The sequence below is a fragment of the Mastomys coucha genome, unplaced genomic scaffold (assembly GCF_008632895.1).
Source record: "Mastomys coucha isolate ucsf_1 unplaced genomic scaffold, UCSF_Mcou_1 pScaffold12, whole genome shotgun sequence".
NCBI classification, from domain to species: Eukaryota; Metazoa; Chordata; class Mammalia; order Rodentia; family Muridae; genus Mastomys; species Mastomys coucha.
In genome coordinates, this window is record NW_022196894.1 from 21,080,555 (window position 1) to 21,092,123 (window position 11,569).

The window sequence follows — 11,569 nt, forward strand, 5'->3', positions numbered from 1 at the left end:
CACACACACACACACACACACGCACGCACACACACACACACACACACACTTATTCCTCAGTACACTCTTGAGTCCATATGCCGTTACTTGTGTGTGCGTTTTCTTGGCTGACCATTTGGCACTGAACGACCCATCAGTGTGCTCTCCCCTGGGGAGGATTACCCCTCCTGCTTCAGCTTCTCTTGGAGCTTCTCTCGCCTGCCTGTAGTTCTTTCTGTAGGGTTGAGGCCCCCTGAGCTTTTCCTGTCCAGGCTCTGTCATCCTTGCTCAGCTCATGTTTGGGCAGTCACGCTGATGAGACTTGATGTGTATAGTTTCTGACATTACTGACAGACTGAGGCGCGATCTCACTGCAAACTCCCTGACCCTCTGGCTCTTAGAATCCTCCTGCCTGCTCTTTTGCAGTGTTCCCTGAGCCTTGGGTGTGGTAGTGTTTTGTAGATGTATCCACTGGGGCTGGGCTCCACAACTCTATATTTCGATTGGTTGTGGATTTCTATAATGATCTCCATCTGTTACAAAGAGACATTTCCTCGATGAGGGGTGAGGACTACCCTTATCTGTGGGTATGAGGACAAGTATTTAGATTGTTGTTAGGGATTGTGCAGTTTTAGTAGAGTAGTGGTTGTAGATTCTCCTCTAAGGAGCAGTGCTGAGTAGTTAAGTCTCTAGTACCAGACATGGCATTCCTCTTGTGGAGCTTCCACAATTAGAGAATTGTTGGTTACCGCCCAGGTCTTTATGCTATTACTGTACCCATAGGGTTATTGTGCCATTGCCGGTAGTTGATATGGCTCATAGGTGTCACAGCTGGGACTGTTAGTAGCTTCTTTCCTTTGGAAATGTTCATGGCACCTTCTGTTACTATGAAGGCTAGTCCTCAGGGAGGGGTGTTCGGGTCACTTCTAGCTCACAGGGCCTCTGGGCTCTGTTTCTGGAGTTCACAATATGTTCTGTAATAAAGACTAACGTTACTCCTCTCAGGTGTAACATTTGAAGATTTGGAACTAGAGACCTAGAATGTGTGATATTTGTTATTCTGGGTGTGGATTACCTCATTCAATATGATCCTTTCTAGTTCCATCTATTGGCCTGCCAAGTTTGTGGTCTCATTTTTCTTTCCTGCTAAAGAGTATTCCATAGTGTATACGTAACATTTCTATTCTCTGTTCATCAGTTGAAGGACATGTGGACTGTTTCAATTTCCTAGCTATTGTGAACAGACCAGCAATGACTGTGGCTGGGCAAGTACCTGTGGACTGGGATGCTGAGTTCTTTGGGCAGATGCAAAGGCGTGGTATAGCTGTCTCACATGGTAGACTTAAGAGAATAGGGATTAGTGGTAAACACAAGAATGGACCTGGGTCCTTCTGTATCCAAGTCTTATCTTCCATCTTCATCTGCCACACTTTTCTTATTTTCCAAATATGATTCAATCAACAATTCCATGCATGTGTTCCTTTGAATGTAGATTTTTTTTTTCATGGAATAAGTTCCTTAAAGTGAAATTATTGAATCTAAATATAGTTTTTGGTTTAAAGTTCTATGTTTTATAAAAGCATCCCATCAAGGTTGGCACACTTTCCTCTCAGCTAGACAGGTTAACTGCTTATCTGCAGCCAGGGCGGGATACGGAATTGGGGCTCTGACTCAGGCTCGGTACGTTGCAGATTAGCATCTCCTTCCCACAGTGAGAACCTGCATCTGAAGTGCATATTTTTTTAAGTATACTTGGTTCCTCCACATGAGCTGCAGACTTCGGGTGCTCTGCCATATAGGCACTGTGATCTTGTCTTGGTGACAGAGAAACCGTGGTCTGCATTGGCCCCCGTGAGAGACAATGTAATCAGACTGAACACTAGTGGATGGTTGAAAGGATTTCCATAGATCCTTAATTATATTTAATGATGACTTGCAGTCCCGCTTTCCTGAGAGTTCCTGTGAGGCCTAAGGACCCACACTTCAGAATATGAGTACTGGAGACCCAGAGTAGCCAAGGCAAGGCAGCTAGTATATTATTTTAGGATTTTGCAAGAGCAGGCATCTGCCCAGAATGGTGGGCACGCTGACTGAGTTCAGAGAATAGTTCTATAGTACAGAGTGTCTGTCTCTTCCTCCCTTTCTTCACCGACTGAGTAATCAAGAGGGGATGTCTGTACCACCTTGGGATTATCCGTCCCTCTGGCACTTATGCTTGTCTATTTCTTACCAAAGATAACTAGTGGGTGGGCTCATCATTAAGTTTTAGGTCATGTTTATTTGAAGCTTATTAGGCATATGACCCTGTCATGTACATGGTGATTGGGCAACAAGCATGGCTGTTAGTAATTTGGGGTGGGACTGTAGCTGGACTGGCGAGTACTTGCAGGGATCCAGTCTTCTCAGTGTATCTGTAACTGGACCCTAGCTAGTGACATCTTTGAAAATGAGCCTTTTTTTTTTTTTTTTTTTTAATTTCTTCTACCATTGGGCAAGATTTGTGTCTTAGTTAGGGTTTTACTGCTGCAATCAGGCAACTGTTATGAAGGACAACATTTAATTGGGGCTGGCTTACAGGTTCAGAGGTTCAGTCCATTATTATCAAGGCAGGGGCATGGCAGCATCCAGGCAGACATGGTGCAGGCAGAGCTGTGAGTGCTACATCTTCATCTGAAGGCTGCTAACAGAAGACTGGCTTCCAGGCAGCTAGGATGAGGGTATTAAAGCCCATACTTACAGTGACACACCTATTCCAACAAGGCCACACCTCCTAATAGTGCCACTCCCTGGGCCAAGAATATCCAGCTCATCACAATATGGCTGTAGGAGTATGATTCTGTACTATTTCACTATGACTCTTTACACTCAGAGTCTGAGAAACCCTTTCTAATCCATGGCTGACAGCTGTTAATAAACATAGTTCACACTAGCATGGTCCCTTTCTTTCCACTGAAGATAAGCACTCAACCATTTTAGATTCTCATGAGGCTCTAGGCTTCAGTTGGTACCAACCTGATGATGTACCAGGTGTTGTGAGGAGTCAAATATTTACACATAAATGCTCATGTTACAGCTTTTCTCTTTCTCACTATAGTTAGTCACCACAGAAAAGAACTTCCTTAAGGACAGTTTGTATACCAAAGGAATCCTGATTCTATGGGACCCATCCGTGTATCATGCAGATATTCCGAAGGTAAGTGAGTCTCCTATCTGCCCCCAGATTTCATGCTGCTAGGCTTTTAAAGTCATCTGTGACTTGAGCCATTCCTGGCTGTTTCAGTTTTAGACATAACATTCCATAGGGACTGGCACACTCAGAAGTCTCCCATGCTAACCAGCGCCCGTGCATGCCTTCCCTGGAAGGTCCTGTGCATATTCCAGCAATGGTACACATTGGGCATGGTGGAGACTGGGTCGGAGGTATTCTGGAATAGGATGTGTTCACTGCTGTACTCCTGATGAACCTCCGTGGGAGATGACAGTAACTGCTGTTACCCCTATCAACAACATCATCACATTTCTGCTCCCCACTTGCAGTGTCTAACACTCCACTCATTTTGTTCTTGTAACACTATCAAGAAGTAAGAGGAGGCCTGGTGGCTCCCATGTTTCAGATGGGAGAGCAGAACGTAGATGGGAGAAGTCACCCGTGTGTGGTTTCCTAACTCAACGACACAGATCTGCAGTGTTGATTCTTTTAGGGAAGATGTGAGCCACGGGACTGCTGGATTCTCAGGCCTCCTGGAAGTGTCAGCTCAGTTTTGGTTCTCTATGTGGGTTGCATATGTAGCATCTCTTGGCATTGCCTATAGAAGCCTAAGGAGAATGGCTTAACAGAAGCCACAGAAAGCCCTGACCTTGGTATGCTTAGTCCTTAAATGCCCACTGATGGCTCCTAGCTGTGGCTATCTATCACCAGTGCTCTCATGCCAGGCTGTAGCTTCCCTCTGATCTCAGTTGTAACTCAAGTCTGCCTGAGTCAAGTGAAAGACTCTGAGCCCATAGATGCAACAACTTGTGCTCCAGGTTCCTCTCCATCAACAGGAAGGGTACCTAAGTGTGATGGTCCCAGCTACCGGGGAAGCTGAAGCAGGAGAATCTCTTGACACCAGGAGCTGAAGGCCAATCTTGGCCAAATAGTGACAACTACTTAAACAAACAAACAATAAGTCAATAAATAACTGAAAGACAGCTCGGTGGTGCAGAGATGTCCTATATAATCAGAGACTATGTTCCGGGCCCCAACTGGACTATAATCAGAGACTATGTTCCGGGCCCCAACTGGACTAGCCACTAAGGGCTATGATTTGATGATGTTCACGATCTGCCACAGGACAAGGCTGATCCCCTGGCAAGAGTGTTTGTGTAAGGTTTCTCTGCTGAGCACACCATTTCCTTCTATTTCAGTGGTATCAGAAGCCTGACTACAACTTCTTCGAAACCTATAAGAGTTACCGAAGGCTGCACCCCAGCCAGCCCTTTTATATCCTCAAGCCCCAGATGCCATGGGAACTATGGGACATCATTCAGGAAATCTCTCCAGATCTGATTCAGCCAAATCCCCCATCCTCCGGCATGCTGGGTGAGTCCGTGTGTGGACAAGTCCTGTGTTTGTTTTGTAGAGGATTGGCTTTCTTCTTCAGTCTTGTTCATTCACCGGAACAACTTTTCTACTTGGACACTATACTAAGTCATATCTCAAATAAGGTGTAATTTTTATTCTTAATATGTCTGCCAGGGGAATTTAGTCAGGTATCCAAGGCCACATTCAGTTTGTGCCACAATAAGGAGACTGCCGTCCTGTTGTAAGAGAGAAGACCCCCGATAGCTGATGGTCAGAGAGATTTTTGTGGAGGAAAGAGGGGAGTTTGACGTGGAGTGATAGTGTAAAGGGAGGCACACTCAAAGAGGAGGAAGGAAGAAGATAGGACCTTGGATGGAGTAATAAGCAAGACCCTTGTCTTAGGCTTACAATTCAGACAATATGCTAAAACTCATCATCAATCAAGTGACGTTTTAATGCAGTATCTTTAACAATCACAATGTCATGTCATAAATGATAATGAACAACAACAACAACAAAAAGGTTTCATACGTAAATATAGATAGATTGGGTAACATTGCTCTACAGAGTCATGTTTGGAACCCGACACAGACCAAAGTTAATTATACCTCTCCTAGATTTGTGGATGCTTTAGTCACAACTGTGAGAAGCTGGGTAAGCTTGTCTATGTGGGGCCGTGTAGGTAACAGGAAGCAGACGTGGGGTGGACTGGGGAGAAGAGCAATGAATGCTGGTCAAAGACTCTCATCTTAAGCTCTCTCCACATCCCTCAGATCTTAATGCCCATCCGTCCTTCCCTCCCTTTCTCTTGGGATGAACCACTGGAGCATTTCCATGAATGGACAGGCTGTCTCTGAAGAGGGATGGACATTCCTTTCATGGGTGCCTAGAGTGGAACGCCATTAACCAGATGATTCCAGGGACTCACCACTGTGCAATTTATCTGTCTATACTTCTCATACTAGAGGGCTAACTGTCTTTCACTTCTTGTGGGTCTAGCATGGTAATTTTCTCCTAGTAAATGAGTAGCTTAGTTTTCTACTAGAGGTAGGGATGAAAAGAAATAGGGGCTCTTGTAGTTCATCAGCCCCTTTTTGCACCTCATGCTTCAGCATTTGGGTAGGTACATCTGGGTTCTTCCTGGGGCTTTTAGAGCAGCAGCAGATGGCATTTGGAGGATCACACGTCCTATTGCTCCAGTGCCCTGCTGCTGCCTGCATTGCCCCTGCCATACCTGTTCCCTCCTAACCACACCACCCCTTCACCCCTCACCAGTGTGCTCAGGCCTTACTGAGAAGTGCTCCCTCTGTCATTCCTAGGGTTGCTTCTGTAGTGCCTGAGTCAGTCAGGCCTTTCTCCCTCATTGAGTCAGGGGCAAGCAGAAAGGCAAAAGTGGTTTTTGCAGTGTGTGATTCCTCTGGAACAAAGTCGTTCCGACAGTCTGTACCTTAGCTCTCAGTTGGGAACCACTCCATTTTAGATACCTTGTATTAAGAGTTACTGAAGAGGGCACTTCCCGCTGAGATCTTATTTAACTCCAGTAATAACCCACACAGTAGAGCATTACATAGGTCTCCTTCTTGGGACAGATGAAGAGCCCGTGACACATAGAAGCATTGTTTCTTGCGAAGACTAGTTCAGCTAGTCAGGGTCAAGTCTGGGTGGTCAGATGAGTCCCCTATACCTAGATGGGCTTATGTCTCACTGCACAGCCTCTTTGGACAGCACCAGTGTGTACCATGCTCCTCTTGTCTCATCCCAACTAAGGGGAGAAATCTTCTGTCCTCAGAACTATGCACTGCAGGTATTCTAGGAGGCAGTCTTCATTATTTCCCATGAGGCCTTGGCAGGGTGAAGCAATGTCAGGAAAAGCTAAGTATAAATACAAGTGACAGCGTTGTTTGATTTGTTGTCTTAGACACATTGGGTTTCTGTAGATTACTCCACTGATAAATTCACTGACTGGGTCCTTTAATCCTCTAGCATGGTGGTAGGTTTGTCTATCATGTACCAGGACCTGGCCTTGGGTTTTGGGGGTACAAAGGTATAAAATGGACCAGTCTGCTGGCCTTTGGCTTATCAGCAAAACCCAGACTGGGAACCGTAAGAACAGATAGAACTCTGGGTGACTGCTCACCAAATTCAAGGTGCTAAGCAGCCGTAGTTACTGAGCAGAGATCTGGGTTGCTTGTGGTTGCTGGACATGCCTTCCCTCTGCTCCCTTCTTCAGGTATCCTCATCATGCTGACGCTGTGTGACCAGGTAGATATTTACGAGTTCCTCCCATCCAAGCGCAAGACGGACGTGTGCTACTATCACCAGAAGTTCTTTGACACCGCTTGCACGATGGGTGCTTACCATCCGCTCCTCTTTGAGAAGAATATGGTGAAGCATCTCAACGAGGGAACTGATGAAGACATCTATTTTTTTGGGAAAGCCACCCTGTCTGGCTTCCGTAACATTCACTGTTGAGCATGTGTTTCTGGCCAGGCACCCCCATCCTTCTCCATAAGTCATTTTATGGCTACTCTCCTGGCTACCACTGCTTGAAAGAGTGTTTTTATTCAACAGGCCCAGCCTGCTTCTTGCACTCTAAGGAATTTTGTTGGCAAGTTCTGGGGCCTCCAGAGGCTGATGGCAAGGAGGCAGACCCAGCCTTCCCTGCAGCCACCGAGTATGGGAGCCTAGATTCTTGCCATACAGTTCCTCTAGATAGCATCCTCCTCTCCATCCACATGGGTAGGGGAAAGATTCACATTTTTCACCAGGGTTGCCAAAACTAGACTTTGAGTTTTTTCTAACTGAATGATGTCATCCTCACAAAGGAGCACCCTCTGTGTCTTGAAATCTCCCCCTAGGTGTTGATTTCACATCTTAAAGAAACTCTCCTAAATCATGATTTGTGTCAGATGCAGGGTGGCTTCAGGGAGGGGAAGCAAATCATTGGGAAAGGGTGGGGAAGCCTACTCAGTTACTCCAGAGTAAAGTTGTTCCCGAGAGCACTCCCTTGGGGACATAGTCCTATTGTCACCCCAACTGGCTAGGCTCCTCCTTAATCCTGGGTGCTTATGAGCAAAGGATCTTGGGTATCCCACTTCCCACTCCCTGTGGAGACAAAAGGTCCAAAACCTCCCATCTGTCCCCAACCTGATCAGAATTGAGTGGAAGAGAGAGACACCCGACAGGCAACTAGAATGCAAACATTAACGTGTGCTCAGTGAACTGGGCCCTTCTCTAAGAGCCTGCTGTCTGTATACCCAGGAGGGGCCAGCTCTACTATACTGTGTTCTTGTAGAGCTGTGGCACTGTGCTCTTAGAGGAAGAAAAGACCCATGTCACCTGTGTCAGAAGATCTGTTTTCATTTTTCCCTTTATCACTGATATTACATTCTGTATGACCTGTGAGAACATGGAGGCCCAAGGTATTTTTGTTAGCAAGTCCCTACCCACATTAGCACCAAGTGCTGCCCCACAGTAGACAGCAGGTTAGTCAGACAGACTGGGGCTCTTATTTTTTAAATGTCTACTCCCTTACCTTCTCCTAATTGCTATCATTACTCTCCCTTTCAGCAGGCTTCCCTCCCAAAGTACTTTTAATCATTTTCTGTTTGTCAGTTACCCCAACTTTCGCTGACCTTATGGGGCCCCCATGAAAGGTCTCTCAGGGCATGGGGAATATGTTTTCTGGGACTTAGGTTAGCATCTTAATTATAAGTGATTCTCAAAAGGGGTGAGGTGCGTGATCACAGATTGCCCTGCTCCCCCTGCAAGGGAGTGACATTGGTCTCTCTGCAGGAAGCACCCACCCTGTTTCACAAGGATTTTCTGAGACCTTTCTACCTGGTAGGAAGCCAGAGCAGTTCACTCAGCCCCTGGTGTGGAGTGGTTCAACGACTCAGAGTCAAAATGAATGCTATTGAACCAAGGCCACTAAGACACAATCTGCTGGATTCCCAGGGCTGGCCTGTGTGCTCACAGGGCTTCAGTGTTTCGAGCTGCAGACCCACTGTCTTAGAGCTTAGAAACATGTTTACTGCTGACCCCTTGCCTTATGCGGGCCATAGAAAGCCCGGAGTGAAAAGCCCTGGGTTTCCAGGTTGACCCCCATTTCCACACTGTGCCACTTTGTTTCCATATCTGTAAAATGGGGGTGACAATGCTACCTCACAAGGCTGTGTGGGGACCACAGGAAAACATATTTCCGGGCTGTATGAGGACCACTGGAAAGCACGTGACTGGGCTGTGTCCACAGTGTGTAGGAAGTAGGTATCCTGCTGTCCTTGTTTCTTTATGAAGGACCTGCTCAGTGATCACACCCATGTTGGACCTTGCTGCAAAGGGCCGTGTATAGAAGCAGGGCTTCCTTTCTGTTGTGAGGCCACTGCATCATTTGCAACACGCAGGAGCCTACCCTGTCTTACTGCCTCAGGGCGCATAGAGCATTGGGCTGCTTATCCACTGTGTGGGATAGGTCTAGGGCATTCCTGGCTCACTTCAAGTTCTGATCTCACATGCTCATTATAAGGCATCAGGACTGTAGGTGGAGTGCCCAGGAAGCTGACGTTCCTTCCATCAGCAAGAGGTACATTAGAGATGGAGACTACACTGGGTAGATTCTAGTTTTTAATTCTTATTAATGTGGGGGAATAAATTAATAAGTGTAATATGATTCTGATGTCTGTTAGACTTTTTCTGTGCTCTATAAATGTAGATACCTGAGTTAAGTGGACTACAGAGTGGATGTGGGCGTCACTATTAGTCTGGTGAGGTGTTTAGCATTTGTGACAGGTAGTTTAAAATCAGTGACTGAATGCTATAGGAAAGCGTCTGTCTACATGGGCACTGGTGTTAATAGCCATCTATGCATCCTAAATGCAGGATCCTCTTGATTCCTTCTGCCAATCAAATCTATTGTTGCTCTTGGTTCGGGGTTTGTGTCAGAAACTTTTAAAACATACTTGTTAATTCTAAATTATCCAAAGATTATGTGTAAATTTTAAAATAAATATCTTTTTCAGAAATCTGCTTCTACTCTTCATACCTTCTAAAGGTAATGACTGATTGCTACTCTTGTGTCCTAAGGACACACATCTGGAAATCAGGAGTAAAGTGCCCTGTGCTCCTCCAGGAGTCTCTGGCATTGATCTCCTTCTTCAACACTCCAGGAAAAAGTATATATATATATATATATTTACATTGAAGGATGGGATCTCAGAGATATTGATAGCTTATTGATTTTTCTCCCATTCACTCTAGCTAGATACAAGTAATGAAGCTATCATTTGTCACACACCTTAGGAGAGAGGAGAATAGAACAGGGTAAAGAATAGAAGAAAAGGTTCTCTCAGAACCCTTAGATCAGTGGCTCTTAACCTTCCTCATGTTACAGCCCTTTAATACAGTTCATGATGTGATGACCCCCCCAACCCTAAAATCATTTTCATTGCTTTTTAATAACTGTAATTTTGCTACCATTATGAATTGGAATGTAAATATCTATTTTTTGATGGTCTTAGACAACCCCCTGTAATATGGTCATTTGACCCTCAAAGGAGTGTTGACTCTCAAGGGGTTTCTACCCACAGGTTGAGAACCATTGCTTTAGATTTTTAGGGCAATAATGTTTTTAGGGAATAGCTAAAGAGTGTTCGAAGAAAAATCCTGAAGAAAAGAGCAGGGTTTTTGGAGGGGGAATTTCTTTTTCCCTGAACTGCTTGCTTTCAAGACAAGGGCGTCTCCCCAAATCCTTAATATTGAATTCCTGATCCAAGGACTTAGGATGGGACCTCTTTGGAAATGGGACTATTTGAGATCTAATTATTTCAGATGAGGTCGTGCAACAGTAGGATGGGCCCACCTCCAGTATGACTAGTCCCCCCCACTCCCCACACCCCCAGTATGACTAGTATTCTCATAAAAAAGGAGAGTTCTAGAAACAGGGACGCAGAGAAAACACCATGTAACATTGAAAAGGCTGAGGTCATGGTGATGTACAAGCAAAGGAATGCCAAAGATTGCAAGGAAACCCGCCAGAAGCTGGAGAAGCTGCCTAGAATAGATTCTCTCTCACAGTTCTCAGATGGACTAACCTCAGTCTAGGAGCTCTGGCTTCTAGAAGTTTCAGACAATACACCACGGTTGTTAAAGCCACACACTTTGAGGTACTTTACACATTATAGCGCTTAAGAAATCAAGCCTAATGCCTCCTACCTCCACACCTCTGCCTTTAATACTCCCAGCTGCAGCTTCCTGTGCTGGGAATGAAAAGGGCAATAAACTGTTCAGGGGTGGTGCTTGCTAACCGCCCAGGGCCCTGGAGAATACATGCTTGGATGCTGGGCTTTGTGGGGCTTCTCATTCAGAAAGACAGGACCCTGAGCAGCCACTTCTGAGGACATCTTGATCGGAGTCTTACTGATTAGAGAACACTGAAGTATTTCCCTAACCCTGCATCCAATGCTTTGGCATTGTGAGCTCCTTGGACTAATGCATCTCCATGATGATAGAGAAGCATTGTTTGGATCCCAGGAGAATGGGGGTTGAAAGCAGAAAATAGAAAAATAATTCTATTTGGCCAAATTTCCAGTGGCCTGGTAAGCTGGTGGGTGAGTCTCTCCATCTGTGTTTGGAGACTGGTTTCTTTTCTTCCTCATTCTGGAATCTGTTTCTGTTTTTAAGATAAAGATGTTAATTATGAGGAGGTGGAAAAATGGGGTCTCAGTTCCTTGGCTAATTGTAAGAAGAAGGAAGCAGTGTGTGAGGTGTCATGACCCTCAGCACAGCCTCTAGGGTGTACTGTGATGTGCATTGTGAGTCTAGGCTGTGCTCGACCTCTCTTGGGAAGTGGGAGTGCTCCAGTCCCAAAAGTTCACCCCACAGGCTGGGAGATTGCCATCAATTCAGGAGAGTGTAAAGGACTGTATTGTGTCATGGAATGCTCTCATGATTATTTATACTCAGTCCTCCTCAGGATTAATTGGAGAACAAATTATGATAGAAAGAGAAATCCTGTTCAGGACAGTGAGC

The 11,569-nt window shown here is 45.5% G+C and overlaps 1 protein-coding gene across 1 annotated transcript in view; it reads left to right on the plus strand.

Moving 5' to 3' along the window:
- Window positions 1-9,564, plus strand: part of St6gal1 (ST6 beta-galactoside alpha-2,6-sialyltransferase 1) — a gene marked incomplete at its 5' end in the record, with an annotated part of 34,370 nt that extends 24,806 nt beyond the window's left edge. Inside the window, 3 exons of the mRNA XM_031364599.1 lie at window positions 3,074-3,172; window positions 4,387-4,561; window positions 6,774-9,564. Coding sequence (XP_031220459.1) covers window positions 3,074-3,172; window positions 4,387-4,561; window positions 6,774-7,015 — 516 coding nt within the window. The remainder of the gene's footprint in view (window positions 1-3,073; window positions 3,173-4,386; window positions 4,562-6,773) is intronic.
- Between the last annotated feature and the right edge of the window lie 2,005 nt (window positions 9,565-11,569).